This window comes from Dinoponera quadriceps, unplaced genomic scaffold, assembly GCF_001313825.1.
Source record: "Dinoponera quadriceps isolate SergipeBrazil2010 unplaced genomic scaffold, ASM131382v1 scaffold405, whole genome shotgun sequence".
NCBI classification, from domain to species: Eukaryota; Metazoa; Arthropoda; class Insecta; order Hymenoptera; family Formicidae; genus Dinoponera; species Dinoponera quadriceps.
Window position 1 is genome coordinate 737,865 of NW_014554754.1, and position 25,838 is coordinate 763,702.

General features: G+C 44.9%; 1 protein-coding gene across 2 annotated transcripts in view; it reads left to right on the forward strand.

The window, feature by feature from the left end:
- The window catches only part of LOC106741289 (potassium voltage-gated channel protein Shab), a 59,394-nt gene that overhangs the window by 22,478 nt on the left and 11,078 nt on the right, over positions 1-25,838 (forward strand). The window contains exons 3-6 of one of the 2 annotated variants that reach the window (XM_014613101.1): positions 739-1,582; positions 2,187-2,494; positions 21,003-21,086; positions 24,753-25,175. In XM_014613101.1, the coding sequence (XP_014468587.1) occupies positions 739-1,582; positions 2,187-2,494; positions 21,003-21,086; positions 24,753-25,175 (1,659 nt within the window). The remainder of the gene's footprint in view (positions 1-738; positions 1,583-2,186; positions 2,495-21,002; positions 21,087-24,752; positions 25,176-25,838) is intronic. The other variant, XM_014613102.1, reaches the window with a different exon arrangement.

Sequence of the window (25,838 nt, forward strand, 5' to 3'; positions counted from 1 at the left end):
TATATATATATATATATATATATATATACATACATATATATATTTATATATATTCGCTTCCGTTTTTGTCAATAATTCAAAGTATTTTAACCGTCTGTAGTGTCTCTATTGGCTTCGTATTTGATTATGACGCTTTCCCGCAGCGGGAGCTTTTCGTCTATCTACCGCTAACGATCGTTGTGCCGCTTACGAAGTGTTCAAGCTGGCGATACTATAAATTTGATCGTGTCTACACACGATTGTTGTACGTACGTGTCGCCTTGAGAGTTTCCAATGTTTTTTCTCGTTTTTGCGCTGGCAATGCTTTCCTCGTCGCGCCGTCGTAATCCCACGAAGGGAGATTCGCACGGTTCGCGCGAACCACGTCTCGGTCTTGAGGGTAAATCACACTCGAGTTATTCCATTTCGCTTTCTTACGAGTTTATTGGATCGTCGGATCTCCATCGTTCGTCGTCACGATCGTTTCGTGCGTCTCGCTCGTTGTGGCTAGAGAATACACGTACTAGGCGAGTCGTTATCTTCCAGTGCTCTCTGTTTCGTAATACGGACAAGGCATAACACGGCTACGTAGGTAGATCTCGGACTATATTCGGGGTACGGTTAGACTCGGCAAAAAGACGGACAAAGAGAGAAAGAGATCAAGAGATTAGGGAAGTTGTTTTAAGCGTTTTACACACGTAGAGCGGCTAGCTCTCGCGACAGACCCCGTTTGATCGGTTGACCCGTCGCTTCTTCCAGGTGATAGCTGTGATATCAATACTCTTTATTGTGCTTTCGACGATCGCACTAACTCTCAACACCATTCCTAGTATGCAAGTGAAAGATGAGGGGAACATTCAAGACAATCCGCAGCTCGCTATGGTGGAGGCCGTGTGCATCACGTGGTTCACCCTCGAGTACATGTTTAGGTTCAGTGCCTCGCCGGACAAGTGGAAGTTCTTCAAGGGCGGTCTTAACGTGATCGATCTGTTGGCGATATTGCCGTACTTCGTATCGCTGTTCCTGGTCGAGACGAACAAGAACGCGACCGACCAGTTCCAGGACGTGCGCAGGGTAGTGCAGATCTTTCGTATAATGCGGATCCTGAGGATCCTGAAGCTGGCCCGCCACTCGACCGGGCTGCAGAGCCTCGGCTTCACTCTACGTAATTCGTACAAGGAGCTGGGCCTGCTGATGCTCTTCCTGGCGATGGGTGTCCTCATATTCTCGAGCCTCGCCTACTTCGCCGAGAAGGACGAGCCCGGGACCAAATTCATAAGCATTCCAGAGACCTTCTGGTGGGCGGGCATCACTATGACCACCGTCGGATACGGCGACATCTACCCCACGACCCCGCTCGGCAAGGTGATCGGCAGTGTGTGTTGTATATGTGGTGTCCTGGTAATCGCGTTGCCCATTCCCATTATCGTCAACAACTTCGCCGAATTCTACAAGAATCAGATGAGACGGGAGAAGGCCCTTAAGAGGCGGGAGGCCCTCGAGAGGGCCAAGCGGGAGGGCAGCATCGTCTCCTTTCATCACGTCAACCTGAGGGATGCCTTCGCCAAGAGCATGGATCTCATCGACGTCATCGTCGACACCGGTAAGCGACGGACCACGCGGAAGGATACGGTCTACGCGAGATACGAGAGATACCATCGTCAACCCCGGTGACCGACCGTCACGATCCTCTCTCTCTCTCTCTCTCTCTCTCTCTCTTTACTCGCGTCCTCCCTATCGTCGTGAGTCGCGATGTCGCGGCGGTGAGACCGGATTTCAAGCTTCCGCGTCATCCAGTATAGACGGACCGAGTCCGTATTCGTGTACGCTCTGACGCGGCGCAAAGCCGCGGATCCGAACGCGCGCCGTTCGTGCCTCGAAGCAACTCTTGTTCGAGAGTAATCGAGAGAGACTCGTCAGATGTTCCGCTTTTGCGTCACCCGCCGATTGATTTTCTCGGAGCCGGCCGATGTTGACATTCACTTCGCGCGCGCGCCTCGTGTAATATTTGCTTACGAATTAGCGGTCGAGTGTACCATGACTATACCGGTATACCGCTGCAAGCAATCGCGCACTCCCGAGGTACACATTCCCGGTCAGTCTCGCGCATCATCTCGAGCTCGTTCGAGCCGGCAAGCTCGAAGGGCGACTCGCCCCTCGAGGCCGCGACGACAGCGACCTTCCGTAAGCGACGGACCTCTTTCCAGGTCACAACATATCCGGGGTTGACGGTAACAGCACCGAGGGGGATTCCGCGTGCGGCCGAGGTGGGGGGCCCACGAACACCGGGACCGGTTGTTACCGCAATTACGAGCATTACGGCAACCTGCGGCATCGACGCAGCGCGTCGAACGCCTGCTTCTCGAATCTGCCCATCGAACTGCCCACCACGCCCGACAGCCCGAACCGCCGGCTCCTCGACTTCGCGCAGAGCGTGCCGGGCACCCAAAACGACGATTACTACCAGGACGAGGTGCCGGCCCAGCACGCCAACCAGGGCAACACGACACCCAACGTAAGTCCAAGAATATGTCTGCACATAGTATCGCGCGGATCATGGACGGTTGTTTGTTATCGGCGCGTACACACAGGCTGATCCATGCGACGATGACGCCGCCGGTGATCCCTTCGAGAATCGACGGCGAAATAAAGCAATCGCGAGTAAAAGTCGGGGACAACGGAAAACGAAATCGACGGTCACTCATCGAAAGCGGCACGGAGAAAAGTTTTTTCGTTGGCGGCAGATTTCTTGTTACTATAGTGAGAGCAAAAAGATTTGTGATAAGAGTGCACAGAAAGGAAGTAGTTTTAAATTAATGATAGATATTCTCATATATAAGGGAGACTATTGTGATATTCTTGGAAGATTTTTAGTTTTCAATTGAGCGCAAGTAATATTTGTATGAATATAAATTCGATCAAATCAAGATTCAATATCTTCTAAGATTATAATATTATTGTTTACATATGAGAATGTTTACTCTTGATCCAACAGTGATTTTTTTTTCTGTATATTAATTATTAATTGTGCCAATTAAATTGTATCGCAACGACGTTTCGCTACAACGGCGAAAGTAATATTTTTTCCGTGTGACAAATCTCTTTGCCGTCGCTATAGTAACAATTTGCTGTGCCGGCAAAAAAATTTTCTCCGTGGGAGAACTCGACGTTCTCCTCGGGAAAAATTTTGCTTTCAAATCTTGACGTCTAAATTGATGGAAAATATCTCGTCGATACAATACAGTGCGATATCTGTCTGATGTAATTTCGAAGTTGACACGTGATTTTTGATAGAAGCAAAAATTAACGCGCGAGCTGTTTCCTTTTCTCGCGCGGATACGAGAAAATATTCGAATATAATGCGAAATATTCCAGTGAAGAATATCGAGTATCGAGTTTTTCGTGAGAAAAACAACACGTCTTCCTCGTTATCGCGCTGTTACGAAAACCGACATTCTTCTGGGTAACGAACGGCGCGGCGTCAGAAACCCGAATGAATCACCCTACTGTACGTGTGTGCGTAGAGACTAACACGATTGCACTGGATGCACGATCGCCCAAGTAGTTACGATCCGTGTTTGGTCGGACGCGCCGTTAGTCGCCGCTTTTTCTACCTCTCAATTGCTAACGTAGCTTTTCCAACAAAAACACGATGTTCTCTCTCTTTCTCTCTTTCTTTTTCACTCTGAGTCGATGTATTCTGTATGTAAATTTTGTAAATTCAAGTTATAAGTCCGAAAAAACAAGATATATATTTAAGAATAAATTATTTATCTTAAAATAATGGCGAGATTTTTATTATAGTCGAAATAGACTTTCGATAATGTGAACGTTTCACAATTTATTTTCCATATTAACTGATAATTACGTTCACTTGTTCCAATTAATTGCGGTTTAATTAATTTAATTATATTTCCGAGCGCATCCATTGCAGTCGTAGTAATCGATATTGGTTCGAGCTCGTCGAAATCGTGTCACTGTGGAATGTCCTTTTCTTTCTCTCTTTCTTTTCTATCCTTTAAAACGCTAATCCCCTCACGCAAAAATAAAACGATGAGGTTGAACGCGTTCAATGTGGGCAACAAATTCTTCTTTTTAAGTGTATACAAAGGAAGCACGTCGAGTACACACCCAGCTTCCCCCCTTCTCTCTCCTCCCACATCCTGAGCATCGACGCGATCATGGTTCGGCGCTAATTGTTGACGCGACTAATGGATTGATTAATGAATTTCTCGTCAACGAGTGTTTCGCAAGCGCGCGCGCGGTTGAATCGCATCGGCTAATTGTGATTGATGAGAATCGGCAACTTTGATGGAAACGACCGAAATTTAAAATACACGAACCAACTTGAAAGAAGCTAGAAGTCCGACTTTCATCCGTCAAAGTTGGTTAGCGCGATAACCTAATAATACCTCGTATCACGCGAAGATAATTAATCTGCCAAACTATCTTCCATTCATTGCGAAACTTACCGGCCTGAAGTTTTTTCGCGAAGTCATTTGCATGAAACGTCATGTATATGTACCCGCTATCGCGATTTTAATATTCATGAAAAGGAAACGATAAATTTTTCCACGACGATTGTCCGCACGCTTCTCCATCTGTGTTTGGCTCGCATCGGCCTTTTCGCGTATGTTTTTTCTTTTTTTTTATAACCGATGCGTTATGTTACGAGTTGTCGCAATTTTTCCGTTGGCACTTTCAGACAATCGTCACTGTTACATTAATAACGTTTCTTTTTGATCATAACATGACTCTAAATGTATGAATATACGCTGAGAAAAAGATTTCTTCGAATTTAATAAATTTTACTGCATCCAAAGAAATTTCATCACTGGCATGCTCCAAAGAAATTAATGTTTCGATTAATAAGTACGATTGTTAGACTCTTCAACGAATATGTATCTTTATCTTAAATAAAAAATTTGCTCGAAATGAAAGATAATTTTCTTACAAAGAAATGATTTGTTTCATCTTACATATTCATTGTAACCAAACAATATTTTGTTTGATTAAAAGATATTATTTCAAATAACAGCGTTCTTCCTGTTAAATAATAGAGTTTTCTTGAATGAGGCAATCAAATTTTTACTCGAACAAATAATATTTCGTATAAGTATATGTTGTTTCTATAAAACATTCTAGTCAATTAAATAGAAATACTTAAATCTAAAGAAATCTTTTTCTTTGTGCAGCAGAAAATTTCTCTACACGTGTCGAACGATATTATTAATTCCTAGCATAATCCACTTAGAGAAGAATTTCCTTAAATTTCGCAAAGCATTCTGCGACATCGAGTTTAAAAGGATCGAATACTTGTCTGAACAACTGTCGGATAATAATAAACGTCGACCACGATCGATAGCTCGTTCGATGTACCCTATGATTAGTATGTTTCCGCTAAGTAGCCTTGAACAACGTATGAAATGGCGCTTACCCTACAATCTTCTGTGCTGTGCTATAGAATGGCGATTCCCAACGAAATGTCTCGCGAGTCTCGGAGGATTTAAACAACGGTGTGAATAAAAATCGCATTCTCGCGCTCTCGCGGGAACGGAACGGTGGAAGCGTGGAGATTTACAACGCGCATGTTTCTTTTCTCCCTCGAACAGCACGGGACAATTTTACGAATTCACACGGACAACCGTGTTAAAAGTGTCGCGATGACGAGGGGAGGAGCATTAATGAATCGAGGGGAGAAAAAAACCGGTTGGGAATCGTTGCCGCAAAGCCACGCGCTCGACGTGCGACTTTTTTTTTAATACATACGCTTCTGTTTCCACCCCGATTCCAATTATCGATCGGGCCGTGCCAATTGTGTGCAATTTCCTCTTTCGTAACCGGTGAAACCCACGCCGGCTTACTCTCGACTCCGCAAGTCTGGTGCACGATTTCCGCGAGACGAGTGAATATTAATTCGTTCAGAATGGCGCTGGACGAAGTTATTCGTCGTGTGTGTTTCCCCGCTTATTTCGTTATTCTCGCACTAACGCTCCTCTTATGACCCTGCCGGAAAAAGTGTCTCTCGGCGGAATGGAAATATAATAGCGTATATGCTCGCGCATAGAGAGAGAGAAAGAGAGAAGACAATTCTACAGTATAATCGTAACCGTCATCACGACGTTGTTGAATCTTCTCACTCTTCGCTCTTATCTGTAATTGCGCGGTATTTCTCGTGATCGGTCATTTTTATCGCCCTGGAAAAGCAATCCCGCATTCTGAGACGATAATAATATCCAGCGAGAAAATAAATGGACACGTCCACGTTGGCCGTATGTCGCAGGAAATTTGCGTTATCGGTTCAACACGTCCGTGTTGCACGGACGTTTGCATGATTCTCTCGCTCAACCTCTATGCGACACATATCGCCAAATTGAAAAAGAAAAATAAAGAGTTACAATCTGTCGCAAGGCAGAAACGCAACGTGAAGATATGTACCTGTCCCCGACGGACAAACCTTATCGATCGTAAGTCCTGCGTTCGTTGTGACGTATGAGGTGGTGTGTCCACATATTTGTAATCACTTAAACACCCTCGTCGACTTCCTCTCGCGCTTATTTTTCCTCGATCGACGTGCGAGTAATAAAAACTTTCCAAAGTGCCGTCGCGTAGACATTTTGCGAACCTGCCGCCGCCGTTTTATCTCAGACTTTTACGACGTTGTTCTAATGGAAAAATGGGTTTTCATGTGTATGTACAGGGTGTCCGAAATCTTTCGTCGTATCCGTATTGTGTAAGTAGAACCGTGAAACTGAACGGAAAATGTGCTATTTTGCATAATTCGCAATAGTTAATGAGAAGTCAATTAATCTTTCTGAGCTAATGAGCGTACGAGAATTGGTAGGTATTTCGCATAAAGAAAAATGGCTTACTTTTGAAGTTCTTCACAGAGAAAAAGGTTTCTTTAGTATTTCTATTTATTTGACTAAAATTGGTTTCATAGAAACAACATATACGAAATATTATTTGAGTAAAAATGTTATTATCTCATTCGAGAAAACTCTATTATTTAACAGAAAGAAGGCTGTTAATTGAAATTATATCTTTTAACTAAATAACATATTATTTCATTACAATTACAAAATTTGTAAAATGAAATAATTTCTTTATAAGAAAATTATCTTTCGTTTCGATCAATTTTTTATTTGAGATAAAGATACATATTTGTTGAAAAGTCTGACAATCGTACTTATTAATCGAAACATTAGTTCCTTTCGAGCGTGCCAAATGATGAAATTTGTTTGGATGCAATGAAATTTATGAAATTTGAAGAAATCTTTTTCTCAGTGTAGCAACAATGGGCATCAGCTAGTAGCAAGAAGTGTCCTTTTGACATTCGTTGTTCGCTTCGTTATTTCGCCTCTGGATGCTCATCATTGCTGGGAGATTTTCAGAAGTAAGCCGCTTTCCTTTATACAGATTCTGGCTTACCGCTTCCCGTGCGCTCATCAGCTCGAATTAATTAATTCCTCACTAACTATTGCGAGTTTTGCAAAATGGTGCATGACTTCTCCGTTCAGCCTCACATTCTACCCGCACACTACGGACACGCAGAAAGAAGGCCTCAGATACGCCGTATACACATTTTTAATGGACCCTGTGCTAATTATCGAGCCAAGATTAAAAAACGCGTGACGTCGCGTCATACGCGCACGGTCGTAAACGAGAGACCCGCACGACCCATTTTCCACTAATATTTTAACGAAGTACAGGCTGCACATATAGTACGTGGAAACTCGAGTCGGGTGTGTAATCGCAACAACTATACGGCCACTAGTTCGAGCGGAATTATTGGAAATTAATACACCCGAGTTAATAATCGAACTCGAGAGAGAAAGAAAAAGAGAGAGAGAGAGTCGAGTAAAAGTTTGCGGATGACGCGGACCGATCGAATTCCCGACCCGACTGATGATTGTGTAACACGCGCGAATGATTAATTCAATTTTTGCTGATCGGCAACAACAGCTTTTAATTAGCCGCTCGCACGCTACGCCATTTAATCGAGAGCCCGGTCTCCCGCCCGTGTCACGTACCGTTTTAATTATATCTCTCACGTAAGGCGCAGCGGCGGTTTCGCGTATATACACACGTGGCGTATAAAATGCATATTTACGCGCGACGCATCCGCGCGTCGCATGGCGCGTGTCGCGTTGCATTATACATCGGAGGAGGATCGCGCGAGACAGGGAGGGGTGACCCGGTCGTAAATTTTGGACTTGCGACGGTGCGGCGCACCCAGTCGGGCACAGATACATTCGCGGCGAGAGACGGGAGAGGATGGTTTTGCGCAACGCGGCTCGTTTTTGGCAAGCCAAGTTCGGCGCACCTACGTTCATACTCGCTCCGCGAGAGCACCCCCCCCCCCCCTTCCCNCCCCCCTTCCCTCCGTCACAATAACGTTTCTCGCACGCTGCTACGAACCCTTCTCGGTAGTCTAATGACCTTCGCCCGATGTCTTATGTGTTCGCAAGCGAAGCGACGACACACGGAGCCCGAAAGAACGAGAACCTCGGTAAACGGGGAACGCGCCTCCACGGCGGCTGGAACGATCGAGGCTTCCTCTGAACACTTTCTTTTCCCGATTTCTTTTAGACATTGAACGAGACTCGAGATTCGCGTCACACAGACAATAGATTCCGCGTGCGGACACACGGAGGAAACATATTTTGCTGCTGAACGGCAAATGTCTGTCAATATAGTGACAGCGAGAAAAAGTTCGTTTAGACGGCGAAAAATTTGCTCGGACAGCGGCAAGATTTGTTAAGACTATTAATTGCTTGTTTGCTGGATATATGAATAGTTAATACTCTTAACAAATCTTTCTGCAGTCCAAATTTTCTGTCGTCTAAACAAATTTTTCCTCGCTGTCACTACACTGACAAACATTCGCCGTTCCAGCAAAATTGGTTTTCTCGCGCTGTCGTATGATGTCCGCCGGCTGATTTACAAACGTGCGCGCGGAATCGAACGATTCTCTCGTCGGCTCCTCGAGAGACGAATTTGACGATCTCGGTGTGCACTGGAGAGCCTCGATACACTCCGTATTTCCAGCCACCTTGGATATTGCTCTTCCTCTTGACGACCGTCCGCTCCCTTCGGTCGCGAATGATCGTCGAACATTGTTGCCGGCCGGCCTGCCTGCCTGCCTGTTTTTGATTGATCTGGAAGAAAACGACGATGCCGATGAGACGATCACAACGCGCACACGTTTTGATTTACGTTCCTGTCATCGGTCAAACAACATTCATTTGAATCGTCGCGCCTTTTGACGCCCAACCCCAAATAGAAACGCCCGGGTCAGGGTCTGGCTGGGTGTGAGTGTTGGTCACGTTCGATCGAGCACCGGAGACAAATGCCCGCGCATAAATTGGGACGTTACGTGACCCCCACGTTGCCTCGGCGGTATGAATATACGCGTTACTTTGTCCGCGCCGCTCATCCGTCCGCAATAATATTTGGCTACTGGGAAAAGTTCGTCGCGGTTTCCCTCTTAGCAATGAAGCCGGATTTCAGCCGGTAATTCGCACGTGTGATGCATGAAGGTTGGTATCGACGAAAAGTTACATTTATGTCGTCGGTGCGTACACGATGCGCAGCTCTCAATTGCTTCGACATTCCGTTGTTAATGCGAGGTTAAAGATGGACAGCGAAAAAAGTTAAGGACTCGCTGCTTTGTTGCTTTATGAGCTTAAACTTGGAAATACAGCGGCAAATTGCATTTGTAGCGTGTGCGGTGAGGGCACTGTTAGCGAAAGACTAAGCACAGAAATGGTTCGAGCGGTTTAAAGAAGGTGATGAATCGCTAGAGGATGAGCCCGTCCATCTGTTATTGAAAGTGATGAACTGCGTGGATGCTGTGCGTTCGAACCCCGCAGAAAAGGTGTACAGACGTTGCGCAAGTATTTAAATGCGACGAATCTATCAGCTGGAAAGAGACTGCACTCATTGGGTGTTTCAATTTTGACCTGAGAATCAGCACGAACTTTTCCCGGTACCTAATAATATCCTGAATGTATTCGCGCGAAGTTTGCCCCGGCAGCTGTCTACCCACAATGACTTCCGATGTCATGTTGTGTGTCCCGGCGAGCAAGTTCCCGGTCGAGTCATAAAGCGAAGCTGCCGTTCTCAATGTATGACTTTTGCCCTTTGCAATTGTTGTTCACGTCAGGCTGAATGTATTGATATGTGTCAGAATCAGTCCTGATGGACGCTTCGGCCAGATCCCGACTTGACTGTCTCTGTCTTCCAAACTTTTGTTTACACGCAGGACCGAATTACTCGGGCTGCGTTCCAAAACTCGACTCGACGGTGTGGAGTAGCATTTAATTGACCAATCAGGACGAAAAGAGCGAAGATTTCTTAATTATGATTGATTAATTGATGCTACTCCACTCGTCGTGTAGAATTTTGGGACCTTGCGGGACGATCGAGGAACTTTATGCGCGCGGTCAAAGTCCGCTTGTGAAACGTACTTGGGGTAAATTCGCGAGTCCGTGTTGCCCGACGGTAAACCGGCATTTGCAATGAGAATTTCAGACATAAACTTTAAGCCTGATGCCACGAGAAATTTATAAATCACAGTCAAATGTGGGAATAATCAATTGTGATTGGGGCAAATTTCTGACACGGAGAAAATATTGTGGTAAAAATGACTACGAAAGTTTGTGATATTGGAATACATTATCGAAATTACTTTTTCCGTATACGGCTTAAGGCTTAAAGCTCAAATCTCACGCCTCAAATTCTCACTGCGGACGCCGCTCAACGGATGGAAGATCGCAGATGGATCGCGAAAAAAGCCTCGAGATCGTTCATTTCGCGAATATCTCGGGACCGAATTTACAAGCTCGACTCGTTATTGGCTCATTTATTTATTCTGCCATCTTTCGGCGCGCGATAGCGGGGATAAGCGGCGATAAATGATGATCAACAACAAACGCGAAGGAGACGCTTCGATCGGCCCGGGGCCCGAGCGTTCATAAATCCGGTCCTGTTTACATACGATACATATATCCCCCGGGCATCGATCCTCCCATTCTTCCCGGTCCTCCCACTCTGGCACTCAAACTGACAAACGTCGTCCAAATGCTTTTTGTCGACGAATCGCCGCATGCGTCTAAATAATTCGCCGAGCCGAGAGCGGTTGCGCGATATTATTTTTAACCGACGCACGCCCCTACCCGCACATCATCACTGCGGTCCTGGAATGCTCCGCTTTCCGAACAATGAAGTACGTTGTTCTCTTTTAATAGCGAGCGGTGGCACACACGGCGCGCGTTTTATTTAAGCGGATGACTCCGCGCCGCCGCCGCCGCCGTCGTCGTCGCCGCTGCGGTCGCTTCTTCGCGGCGAAGAAGGTGTCACGCTTGTTCGCTCGTTAGAGAGAGAAACGCGCGTTAGTAGGTCGTCAACAGCGCGTCTCTTCGCGTTTCCCCTCCGAAGTACGACCTGTGCACGACGAAGGGGACAGTCGGACGCGTAGACTCTGTGCTTCTCGGGAGGAACATTTTCTCCCCCGCGCGACCACCAGCCTGTTTTCTCACGTCTCGAGCGAAGGTGGATTTCAGCAGCAGGCGAGATCGGGCGCGGGTGCAACTGTTGTTTACTTCGACGCGGCGAATTTGTCGAGGAAATGTCGAGGCGGGTCTTCGCCGACGGGACCCAAGATTGATAGTCTTGAATCCATCTTCGCATCAAGAGAGACCCGCGTGAAATGCGGAGTAGTACCGCGATTTCGACAGCTCGCGTCTGCGGCGCGGATTGTATGAGTTGCATAGACCAAGTCGAGGAGTGCTAATTAGCTTGGGGACGTTCGGGAAAATGTTTCTGTGCTAATTAGCTTGGGGATGTTCGCGAAAATTCGAGCTCAATTGGGGAAAAAAAGAAAATAATAAAATAATTATAAAATAGTGCGATCGAACAATTAGAAACTCTCAAGTGTGTTTGACTATATACATGTGTAATCGCGACCTTGTCTCTCTCTTTTTACTCTCTAATTTAATTTTATTCACTTCATATCTTTTAATCCCTACGGAGAAGCTACTACAACCTTTACAGTAAGAAGGTTTACACACACGCACACGAAGGTGTAATTAATTGATTAAAATTAATTTCCACAAAGCAAATTAGTATTCCCGACTTGAATCGCGACGAAGGCGTGAAAGCGGGACTCGCGAGGAGAAGGTTAAACCAACGGAGGCCGCCGCGGTATCTGTGAAAAAGCGGCGACGAGGATCACCTGGTGGCAGCTCTCTCTCACACGGACTTCGTGTCGCTATGTTGCAGGCAATGTCCGACAGCGCGCAATAGCGGCCACAGCATCGTTGAGCGAGGCTGCCGTGAGAGAGACACGCTCGTCACACACACTCGTTCACACGAGCGCAAATTTATCCTGCTCTCGATTATGTCGGACCTTGCCGAGCCTCTATCAACCCGTCTCCCGGCAACCGGGTGTACCGATTCTCTCCGGTAGCGTACTCCCCCTCCGGACACGGAACGGTCTCTCTCCCCCTCCCCTCCGTTATCATCACACCGGGACGAACACACCGTTCTCACGCGGGCGGAGGGTAACTTTGACCGAAAAACGTCGTCGTGAGTCGCCCCGACACGACGTACCGTCGACGATTCGATTCGGAGTCTCGACCAAAGAAGATTGAACACGCTCCACATTGTATCACCGATATCCGAATGAATACGAAATACACACATACGTACATACATACGTATATACCTTCTCTTCTGTCGCGCGTAATTTCTTTCATCAAATTCAAGTAGCGGCGATAGATTCGTATTTGAGGCCTCTCGAGATCAATTCAGCATAAGCTAGCGATAATTAACGAGTCGTTAACGGTGCCGACTGAAATGATTGAATCAAAACGTGGTTAGCGTAACGTGAGGTTATAGTCAATATTTATATAAAATGAACGCTCTCTCTTATATAGCGTACCTAATATTACACTAATCTCCAATAGACCATATGTCGAAGAGATGATTCGATAAGAGTTACCATCGAGCCGCGCTACAGTTCTGCGAAATATCGGACAGCACTCGCGTTAGAGACACCGTTTTGAAACGTGTATGTCAGCCTCTCCGCGATCTAATCTTCTTTGATCGTGACCGAGTAGCTGTGAAAACACCTTGGCCACGCTTTGCGAGCGACGGAAAAACCGGTGAAAGGGCAAAGGGCGACGCGGGACGTTGCCCACTGCTCCTCAATCGATCCAGCTCGGAAAAAGTGCGAAATGCCGAGAGATAGATAGATAGATAGATAGATAGATAGATAGAGAGAGAGAGAGAGAGAGAGAGAGAGAGAGAGCGCTCATCGTCGCGAGTTTATCAACGATTAATGCGCTCATCCTCGCGACGCACCGTCTACTTATTTTGCGCGTGCGCGCGCGCGTGTCATTCATACAGTAAGAGCTTCTCATGTTCGCTTCATCGCGCGTTTCTCCGGCTTATATTCTCGTCTTTCCACGTCGTCATTTTCGTCTTTCCATCATCGTGTCGTACCCGTTCGCGCCGACACCACCGGACGTGCCGATGAAATGTTGATGTATCCAATCAACCGGAGAGCAATCTCGCCACATCCGATATTCTCGAGATGAAGAACGATCTCTCGAAGTGTACAGTAGTTTGGTTTACCGAAGTCTTCACGCGAGGTCTTGGGGAATTTGTATCGCGCGACTTAACGAGGTTGAGGCGAAACGTATTTGATAGAAGAATTCGATGAAACTCGCATTAAGTACTGGAAATATTATCCAACTACTTACGACTAGGGGAAGATTGACAATTCGAAAGTTGAGATATTTGCTAATCAAAACTGGCATCTTTTATATTGAGTTCCTTGAGATTAGCGTGGTTTTTAAAATTTCTATTTTTAATATCTTCTAAACTATAAAAATAAGATTTTTATGAAAAGCTACTATGATGTTAAAGACTAAAATGCAGACATCACTTACAAATTTCAGAATGTGAAAAATAAAAGCATGATAATACATTTGAATGAGCGCTTGATTTAGAGTGCAAAACGAGTTTTACATTTTCATTTATTATAAATTGTTAAGAGTCTAATTGCAAAATTCGGCTTTGTATGTCAAGTGTGAGTACTATTAGGAATATTTCAAAAAATGTTTGGTAGGAAAGTGTAACTTGTGCGAAAAGAAAAACGAAAAAGTGCACATACTAAGTAACAACCTAAAATGTTCTAACGGACCTCAATATCATTTAGTTTTCGAGATATTTGACCTGATACGTTTGAAATTTAGCACTCTGTGTACATAGATACGGTGAGATATAGATTCGCACTTTTACCACACGAGATCTTCAAAGTCAAATCTGGATTTGCTCTTGATTCCGGCTTTAAATGTCTCAAAAATATTTCCATTCCGCTCCCTCGGCCTTTCTTAATCTTTTGTGTCCAAATCTGCTGTGTACCGCGACTTCGGCAGAAGAAACCCGAGTCGAAATTTTAGTCCTACATCAAGTCTACTTAGTTCTAACTTAATCTTAGGTTACTATCCTTATTTTTTATCTACGTTATTACTACCATAGATCTGAGAGACCCGGAGTATTTTATCTGTTCGTACCTTAGGCAAATATTAATATTTTATATCTCTTTCTTTTTAGTCGAAACGCCAAAGCTTGCTTAATCAAATTACATAAGTTCCATTTTGGAACTATAAATAGGAAAAAAAGTTACAAAAGTTGAAATCAAAGTTATTACATGACTATCAATCGATGGAAATTTTTGCTCAGTCTCTTAGACCCATGGATGGTAATCTAAGATTAAGTTTTCAAGTAGAGAAAACAGAAATAACTTCCCATTTGTAGCATCAAAGGAGCACTAATAATACTTCTTATTGCTAGATGCTGCAAAAAAAATTTAAACCTCCCAGGGGAAAATTTTAAATTCTATATTAAGTCTGCAAGTGGAGAAAACAGAAATAACTTCCTATTTGTAGCGTCAAAGGGAGCACAATTGAAGACCTTCAAAGATTTAACGTAGAATTAAATAGACTTAATGTAGAACTGAAACTTCGATTCGGGAATTTATGTGTCAAGTCAGGTCGAAATAAAATTCTGAATTTCGCAATTTGTTACCAGAACATCAACGTTACATCGGACATCCGTGTTTTGTATTAATATAAATTCACATGTCGATATCTCGGTGTCTTTTGAGTGAAATGTCCTGTATTCCTAATTTACATCTCTTTCTCTCTCTCTCTCTCTCTCTCTCTCTCTCTCTCTCTCTTTCTTTCGATTACTTCGTGTTTTGCGAGCCACGTGAATGTGAATGTATCGTGGATTCGCTCGATTTTCCCGATTGCTCGCATATCGAGAACATATTTGTGACTGAATTCCGCGATGCTACAGTGCGCGCGTGCACGAAAATTTTCGTCACTTTCTCCGAGTACGCAACGAAGCTGTGACATTGTGCGGCCGAGCAATAATTGATTGACCGTAAGACGAACGAACGAGCCGCACCGCAGTGCTCGCGCGAAATATCGTCCGGATATTCGCACGGATGTTCCGTTTCGTCCGATGGCCAAAAAGATACGCGAGAAGTTACGAAGATCGAACTTTGATTTCGTTTGGAATATTGTCTCCGTCCTGGATATCAAATGAAATGCACGCCGCATCGAAGAAATATGAGAGTTAAAATTAGAAATTAGACGCGTGTATGGTCGCTTTGTAGCCACGTAGACGATCGCTCTGTGCATTCACGGCATCGCCACTTTGATCGCGGTTTAATCGAATAGATGAATGGACCCTCGCGAGAGATCAATCGACGCTGCGCACATTGCGCGTATCTCTTCCTCGCGACCCACGCGCGACTACGGGAACTCAGACTGATCGCACACTCGCAACGCACTCGATCGTGCACTTTTGTACGTAGCATTTGATAACTCGACATACATTAACGCGACCTGAGAGCGGACGCGTCACTTACGTCGTAGTCGTGAAAAAGATACACGGAGAAAAATAATTCACTGGCGTAGCACATTTTACGCTGTCGCAGCAAAATCTGCCAGTTGCTATGTAGACGACAAAACGATTCGTTAAGAATATCAATTGCTATTCGGAGAATTATTTTGCTGAATCTACAAATTATTTTGCTGTAAGAACAAATTAGTAAATGTAGGAAATCACTAATTAGTTCCAACAGCAAATGAATGCGTTCTAAGGACAAATTTACTCGGCAGGTTATTTTCCATTCTGGTAACAAGACTGTTTCTGCTTTACACTCAGAGAAATGACCTCAGTAACTGCAGTTAAATCTTATTAGCTAGTTCGAACTTTGCCGTCATTACTCCAAGTTGGCTATCAGAGGTATAATATATTTGCTGCAAAGTACAACTTTAATAGCTGAAATTATTGGCACGAGTAGCCAAAATTGGTTAACTGTTCTGGTTACACTATATATAGACAATATGAAAAACGTTTATATCATAATCGATTTAGTACTTGAGGAGACTAACTCGCGATCCAAAAGTCTTGAGTTCAAGTCCATCAATGCTTAAACATTAAATCAAATAAATCGGCTAAATTTCAGACAAAATTAGTATATATTAATAACTGAAAAAAGATAATTATTAATATCTTAAAAACAGTTTCTGTTAAAAAAAAGCAATATATTTCTTGTCAGTTTATGATATTATATGATTTTAATATTATTGTACAATCTAATATTTTTTTTGTAACACCTAAATTCAATCAGATAATAAATTTAGCTGCGATAGCTACGACATTAGCTGTCCTTATTTCAAAAACACATTTTAGCTACAGCTAGATTTTAGCTTCTACGGTTAATTCTTTCTCTAAATGTAGTCACGAATAATTAGCTATTTAGTTGTGACAACTAAATTAAAAAAAATTGTTTAATATCTTTTAAATCGCCGCTGTTACAATGAATATGTAGGAGCAACGATGGTTTCGTTAAAATAGCAAAATTATTTTTTCTCCGTGTACTCTCGAAAAAAAATATATTTATTCAACGTGACATGAGAAAACAGTTTGGTTGAATTTATCTGAAACTAAAGCCGCTTTTAAATGAAGGAAATGGAATTTCTGGTTGCGAGAACCGAAGTCGACTTATAAAGACCGAAAATTCCGTTTCCATTTCAATCAAAACGCACATTTAATTTTTGTCCATTTCCAGGTAAATTCAGCCAGACAGTTTCTTCCGTGGAATTTTCGTCGTATATTCCCGTGTATTTTCTTTTCGTGATTTCCCTCGCGCGGAAAATATCGCCACTGCGCTCCGTGATCGCGTCCGAAACGAGAAAATCGGGGAGAGATATCTCGAGGGTATATACCCGTTCGGATCCTGCGATCTTTTCCCTCTGTGAAATGAGACATTTCTTATTGAAACACAAGAGGCAATGAATTTCCGCGCGCTTCGTAACGCGCTCGCTCGAAGGTCGGACGTTCATGATATTCCATCGATGTATTTATTAACCTTCCGGCGGGCGCGCACAGATTGCATGCGCATCGGTTTTATGGAGAGATTGCACATAAAATCCTATCAGTCGTGACACTCAAAAGTATTTCTTTAGCATTAATTTGTCTTTCAAAACATATAGTCACAGTTTTACAGTTGAGTGCACAGTTTTATAGAGAAATATAAAGTGTAGACAAATTTTTTAAGAAAACGTCGTTCGGCTCTGTTCCTGCTGAGGAGGAGAAAACAGAATCACTGACTGGCAGTAGAAAGCAGGGCGGATGCAAGTTTTGTAAAAACAATAATACAACATTAAAACATTGCAAATGTGCTCGATTTGTTTGTAAAAAGCATTCGATGACATCAATAACTTGCGAGAGTTGCCAAGCTGCACAATCAGAGACTGATTTTTAAACTTTATTTTATCTCGTTACTGTTATACGTTTTGTTATCTTAATTAACAAAAGACATAAATAATAAACTGTTATATATCATGTATATAAACTTTCTTCATATATAATATTTATTTTCCGATAAAATGCCGGATCCTTTCAAATTTTTGTTAATATCCTACGATGCACTGTGTGCACGACGCGTCCGCTTTCGTAACTAAAAAAAAATGGGCGCGCCCACCGGAAGGTTAATAGAGTTAGCATTAGCGGCGGTTTTCGCGACGAACGTCGCGCCAATTCGACGGAATGCTATGGATAGGCTCCGTGACATTTTTCCGATCAGCTTATTAATCGAACGACCTATAGTCATTATTGTGGCGGACGCGAACGTATGTTTGGCAAGTTTCGCGACGTGGGCGCAGTTTTCATAAAGGAGAGCCCTCAAATCTGTAAACCAAGATGGATTCTACGTAGGTACTTATATACGGCGATAACGTCCTTGCGAATTCGCGTTTCGTTTTCGGTGCTTGCATTACTATTAAGGATAAGATCGTGTCTTCGAAACACTGCCTGTACATAAGCCATTGTCTCACACTGATACTCGGCTGTAACAATCGAGCACGTATAAATATAAAATTGCTCATCGGCAGACGGTTCCGTCTCACCTTTATTCGTCGCCGCCTGTGCATAGGACATTCAGAGCGGAGGAAGCGCGATCGATAGATCGGCCGAGATCACAGCGTTGCGCGCGAGAGAAGACGCACTCGGATGGTTACGTTAAAAGTGAACGCGTGGTAAATCCGGTTAATTCAACCTGAAAACTGTCCCGAGCAGAAACCCGAGCCCGATGCGAGGATTTTGTTCGCTCCCGAGTCGCGTATGCTGTAAGACAATGTAACATCTCAATCCAGAAGGAAGAAAGAAAAGGAGAAAGGGAAGGAAAAAGAAGAAGTTATAGTTGAGTCCAGATTGATTGGTTTTAAAGGCCGTTCTACAATAGCGTAAACGTAGACGTAAAGTTGTGGGAATAGTAGTAGTGAACGTCATACAATAGATCAATCTACATACGGAGTAAATATATGTCGTAACTTGATTACGACAACCATTCAGAATGCAGTTATCATCACGCTCATTTTTTTAAACAACTCTAATTGGTTGGCTCTTGTCTCACGTCTTACGCTGTCGTTGTGAAAGATGAAGTTCAATCATCTTCCACAACACACTTTACAACCAATAGTATTAATTTGCAACTGCGTCTTACGACACTTTATAACCATTTACAGATACGTTTACGCTATTGTAGGACGGTTTTAACGTCCACAAAATTCCGCAAACTGTCGAGATCGCTTTTCGATTCCTCGTTATGAAAAACGCAAAATTAATCTCGACGGCACGATTGTACACTGCCTTACGGCGGAGAAAGAACGCATGTTTCGAAGCGTCTCCCGATCAATGTGGAAGTTGTAATTCGGAGGAGCAGTTGCCTCTCGCCAGTTCGTGATGTAACGCGCGAAAATGTGGCCGTTTCATCACCGTGCGACCATCAAACTTTGCCGGAGTTCTCGAGCTGTACGCGATCTCTCCCTCACTTTCTCTCTATCTCTCTCTCTCTCTCTCTCTTGTTTACATCAAACTCACGTATATCCCGAGAACTATCAAGAAGCAGTTAGGCGACCCGGTGTGAGTGTGAACTTTACGTTGCATTACGCACCCCTTCGGCACGCGACACTGTGTTGTCCTGCGACGATTCTATCGGTCGATTCAAAAAGAAAGGAAAAAAGAAGAGAAAATTGCCAGCGATCGGAAAGATTTCTGATTGAAATCTCGCGTTGCGTATCGAGAGAGAGAGAGAGAGAGATGACGCAAAACGTGAGACGTTTATCCGTCCAGCGGTCCGCTTTTAACGGTGTTCCGGCTGATCTCGTCGGAATAATTAATAGAAAAGATGAAAAATGTATCTGGGAATTTTGCAAGAAGAAAGACTCGTCGAGCGTGTTCGAGCGAGCGTTACGGGCATTTTCCGTTAAAAGTTCGATCGCGACGCACAGACATACACAGGACAGCAGGCCCGAGAGTGCGGCTCGTTTCGAAAAGTACACTCGTGCGAATCGCGTAAGTAACGAGAAGCAATTGTGACGTCCGTTCACACGAAATTCCACCGTTCCACACCGACTACACGTTTCATTGGCGATTTGCGTTCGTTTTTCACACTCGACACCTGAGCACACGTGTGTACGCATCGAGTGTTTCTCACACACACACACACACATATAGACACAAAGCTGAACCAGCTTTTCTACCACGTCGACTATTCGACGGATTCTCCGACGAGTTTGGAATTGATTTTCCCTTCGATCGGGCAAACACACGTCCGCGTTGAGCGTTGATTTCGGCTGAGAAATTGCGAACAGATGGCGAAGGGAGTCAATTTTTCGTTGGAAATGAAAACCCTGCTCAATTAATTGTGACTTCTCGCATTCACCTGAAGAAAAGTTTATTTTGAATTTCACGATAAATTTGTTACTCAGAGGTCAGAAGACATTAAACGTATTATGTACGATGTATCGAATGATGGAGCGTCAAAAAGTCTCTCGATCATTTTCCCATAGATTTTGTCATTTCACTTCGCCGAGAAAATTATGATAAACGTCTCGTTGAATTTCCAGGAAAATTTTTCTGACTCTTAAGAGAATTGAACGGACGAGATTTATTTAGATGAATCACCCGATACGTATACACACACAGATACTCAGCAGACATACACACACACACACATATATACACACACCAACAACATGGAAACGTATACTCGATCTTCCGTTTTGTGATCGTCGACACCGCCATTGCAAATCTTGTTCTCAGCCTCGCGATACGAGGATCCTGTCTCTCTGGCTCCACGCGTTGCCTCGTTTTTACGCATTTAGTTTGATGTTTGTGCTCGCTCGCCATCGCGAAGCGATCGAATCGTTTCTGTAATAAACGGTGGCCCCGCTCTCGAGAAGATAAACAAGAAACAGAAACAGATCGAGAGTGGCGCAGAGAAAGGAGAGGGATACGTCGGAAGAGAAAAGGGAAAGAGAAACCGGGGAGAGGGCGAAAAGTCGCGAGACGTTTCGATCGCTTCCGAAACGAGTGCCGAGTGGTTTACTCACGAAAAGTAAAACAGGAAATTGTGTGTGTGACCTTTGTAGGATGAAGAGAAAAAAGACAGCAGAAAAAACGAGAAAATTGATGAATTACCTAGCGAATTCGAGTGTTGCTTTTGTACCACGAAGGTATTTACGATCACTAACGTTCTTCCTCAGGCGGCACTACATACACCAATGGGCTGTCAAGCGAGTCCGAAATCGAGTTTGAGAAATTCGTATTTAACGATCAATGTGAAAGACCGTGCGAAAGAGACCGGCCCCGTTCGAGACGAACGTCCGCGACAAAGCAAAATCTAATCCAGCTTGCACTCTTTCAGCAGAACTACACATATATATATATATATATATATGACGCATACTACATGTGTATTCCTCTCTCGCTCCGCATATCTCGTCTCTCCTCCCACCCTCCGGTAGCCGGGCCAAATGAGTACTTATATACTTATTATTTACTTTCGTCTGGTCTTCGCGGCCGTGTCGGTTTATCTATTTCTCTTGTTTCTTTTCCGCTTCTCGTATTCGAGAATGTACATCGTTTTCTATATAATCCAAGAGTCTATATATATATATATATATACATATTGCCTACCGATATGCACACTCTTTACATAGTCCACTGGGTGTATGCACTGCCTCCCCTGCCACCTCTCTTCTTGACGGAGCACAACTTTTTCATTGACACGACACCTCGTTCATTCAAAAAGCTTTAGACGCAACCGTAGTTCGTCTCCCCCTTACCCCCCCCCCCCGTCCGACCTACCTACTAACTTACCTACCTACCTATCTACCCTTACGACCTGCTCACCTGCCACCCTCGCCACAGATCCCCGGCCAAACTTGCGATTTGCGTGCTGACACGATGTTTTGTAGGTCAAGGCACCGCGTTATCGCCCGGGCGGTCACGCTACGATACGCGCGATGCCTTCGGCACACCACCGTACCACCCCCTGATACCAGCAAGTAGAGAGCCAAGTATACTTGTACATCTTAGAATCGATACTACGCGCGCACACACGCATACACATACGCACGCACACACACATACACACACATGCAAGCAACAGACACACTTGCACACGTGCACCGCGTGTATGTACGGCGCGAGGATAATTTCCTGCCTCCGGGTTGAAAGTTAACGGGCCGCCGGCACGCGAGAAGGCCGTCGGAACGAGCCACTCCAGAATCGTTCCTCTTCACCCGGGTGATTAGGGACGCCCTCGCGCCTCCTTCGTTCCAGGAGAGCCGGAAAACGTGCGAAAAACAACGCTCGCCACGGTCTATTATCGAATTGTCCGGTCAGCTCCGCGTGTCGGGGGGGAGGGGGCGTTCGTCCGAATTCTCGGATATTCGGGGCACGCCACGAGAGTACGATGTGCACAGACGGTACGTCGATGAGCAATCGTAAGATAAAAGAAAAAAAAAAAAGGGAAAATATTTGCATCGTTTTGCAGGGTCGACTGCTTTCATACTCATCTTGTATTTCGTGTCATCGTGTATTCCTCCTTTCTCTCTCTCTCTCTCTCTCCTTTATCTCTAATTTAATATTCGCCACGAGTGGGCGGGACGCGAGGAGGAATCACTCATCCTCCTCGTGTGTGTACACTTTCGTACAAGTAATTTCCTCCAACGCTTGGGGCGGACACCGAAAATGTTGTTAATTTTCATTAGCGTTAATTGCTCCGGCAGAAATAACGCTCGAAACGCTTGATATTTCGAATTGTACCGTGGCGAGCTCACCGGTACATCCGGCCGTTCGGACGGGAACAATTGGAAGGGATTAATATTAGCGTACCTGGTAATTTATACGCACGGCAGGAAATTACTCGGAGCCACTTTCGTACACGAGAGAGAGCATAAGGTATAATTGCGCTCGTAGAGTGTCTTAATAGAGATCACGTGTACGTATAAAGATATATACAGCCGCCGTTCTCTTTGAGTCTCATTAAATCACCGAGTCGCGCGAGTCGTGCAAAGTGTGCACGTGCACTCGCCCCCGATCTCCGTTCGTTTCATTATCTCGCGCTGCACGATCGCGCGCGTACACGCGATCGAATTAATTATTAATCGGTAGGTGGGACGGACTTGATCGGCTGATTCGACACTCTAGTGGATTTCCGTGGAATTCCGCGGATTACGGAATTACGGATTATCACATTATCGTGTCAATCGTGCAAATTTGAAATTCAATTTTACCCGACGTTAAATATGATTGCGCGCGGAAGTACATTAACGGAATTCCAAGTTACACCGTACGTAACTCCAATGTTGGAAGCTCCGGTATGTCGTTGGACAAATTCATTGCATTCTCTTCGATTTTTCACGGATCCATTGATCGAAAACGCGGATTCGGTTCGAAGCGAACGGTTATCGCAAATCCGAACAATCGTCGGGACGATTTCGGTTCCTTCTTTCTTCCAAAGAGGGGAGATGCAAAGAAATTAAAATCTGCAAAAGGAAGATAGAGGATCTGTAGATCCGTCGGAATGGATTGCCGAGAATCCGCGCTTCCTGTGTGTATAATGTTCTTTATCACACATGATAGCACGTACGAAGGACGAGAGGCAAGATATCGAGAGATTTCAAGGTAAACTTATATCTTTCCTGATTCGTTCGTTCACTCGCACATCACACTCACACACACACACACATATCGGACGGCACATATTGCATATTGTGTATGATGAAACGACTCGCGTAATTTACATTCTATCATTCACCAACTCGAAGCATGCTTTAGACCGGTAGAGCACGGTAATGTGCGGCCAGCACTTGATAGTGTAGACCAAGCGATCCAAAAGCGATCTTTAGACATCGCGCATCCGCCTCCCGCATCCGGTAGGTCCGACTCTCTGGCATCGACAAAGCGCCTCGGAACGGAACTCTAATGTAATGAGACGGCGAGATCGTTATTCTCTTAAGTAGATATAGATGACGCACACATCGCGGACACACGGCGCGCGTTCCATCAGGCGAGTATAATAGTATCGTCCTCTCACACGGCACACGCTAGAGAAACTCAATCGTCTCTTTTTCTTACCTGAGCGTAGAGTGCACGATCCTTCTATGTGGCTTCTTTATTTCTTGTTGTCAGACTGCCGCTTCGCGAAAACCCATTACCACGCTTTGTCGATGGGACGGGCGCGCTCTCCGGCGGATCGACCGGTTTTCCCCTCGATGAGATGTTCGAGTTCGTTGCTGCCTCCCCCCGCATTCCAATTACGCCTGTAAGAAAAAGAATTTCTATAGAGAAAAACACTGGATTAATCTGACGTAGGGATGGGCGATACAGTGAAAAATATCGATATTTCGTATCGATACGTGTCGCAAATAAAAATATCGGATCCATCTAAAAATATGGGATAGCATCATGTCTAATTTTGGTGCGTCAACATTTTTACTTACGATGCGTATCGATATGAAATATCGATATTTTTTACCGTATCGTTCAGCCCTAATCTAAATCGATGCAAAAATCGGGAAGACGGTATCGGGGCACTCGTCTAGCTCTCATCATTCCGACGTGCCTCGAACGCAAAGGTATCCGAGGACGATATTAAAACGCGGCTAATCTAAATTCTGAGACGATCTCTGGGATCTCCGGTGAGTCGTCCTGATAAGAAAACGCTCCCCCCCCCCCATCCTTCCTTCCCCCCGAGAATCCTCGAGTCGATACTGGGGAGGACGCGCCGTCCTGAAGCGTGACCGTAGGTCTTAGACTAAAAGAGCGCGCCACTACCAGCACCACCTCGCCCCTCGCATAATCGAGACTTTTCATCCGCCTGCTGTTTTTAGGGATACAAAGACTTCAGGGACGCGGAGAACATAATGCCACTGCCCACCAGCGACTTTCGTAATCCGATATGTCAGGATATGAGGTCCCTCAGGTTCAACACAGGCGGCGGCGGCGGCGGCGGTAGCGGAGGCAGCAGCGGCGGAGGCGGAGGCGGCGGTAGCGGCGGCGGCGGCAGCGGTGGCGGAGGCAGCGCAGGTGGAGGCGTGGGAATAGGCGATGGAGAACGTGGTGGTGGTGGCGTGGAACAATTAGGCCCATCGTTCATGGAGCCAAGGACGCCGCCGATTCAGCCGCCGGAAACGCTGAGCTACGCGAGGACCTACAACGAGCAGGGCGGCTACGCGAAGTCGTACAACGAACAGGGCAGCGTCGACAGTTCCGACACGTACGCGAGCTGTCAGACGCACCCGTCCCATTCGCAGGTACGCGAAACGACATCGTGTGGATAATATATATATATATGTGTATATATATATATATGTGTATATATATATATATATGAATGGCGCGAAACGTAAAACGATGACTAACCGAATACTGAAGTCTGCCTGCGTGCGACACACCACGGTGAAAATCGACTCGCGCGACTGCGATGCGAGCCGATGCGAGCTGTGAGGGCAGCCGAACTCCGCTGCGGCACACTCTACACAGTAAAAAATTTTCTGTTAAATCTAATACATTTCACACGTCCCATACGGTCCACGCAAATTTTTGTGTTAATTTAACCTACAAGGTGAGCACGTTGAGGAGCAACAAACGTTACATAAAATTTAACATGTTAATCGACACTGAAGTCATAAAATGTGTTAAAAATATCGATATTTTAACACTTACACACGTCGAGTACCGACTCGACAACAAAATGTTGAGATCACGCAAACATGTTAAGTCAACATACGGATATGTTGGAGATTTAACACAAAAATTTCAATCAAGATCGACTTTAACACAAGTACAAAATGTTTTTTTACTGTGTACTCGGACACTCGTGAGCTTTTCGCTGCGATGAGACGAAAGATATTTGCAGGGGTAACAAACGCGTCCCTCCGGGGTCCTTCTCCGCGGAAACTTATGAAATTCGACAT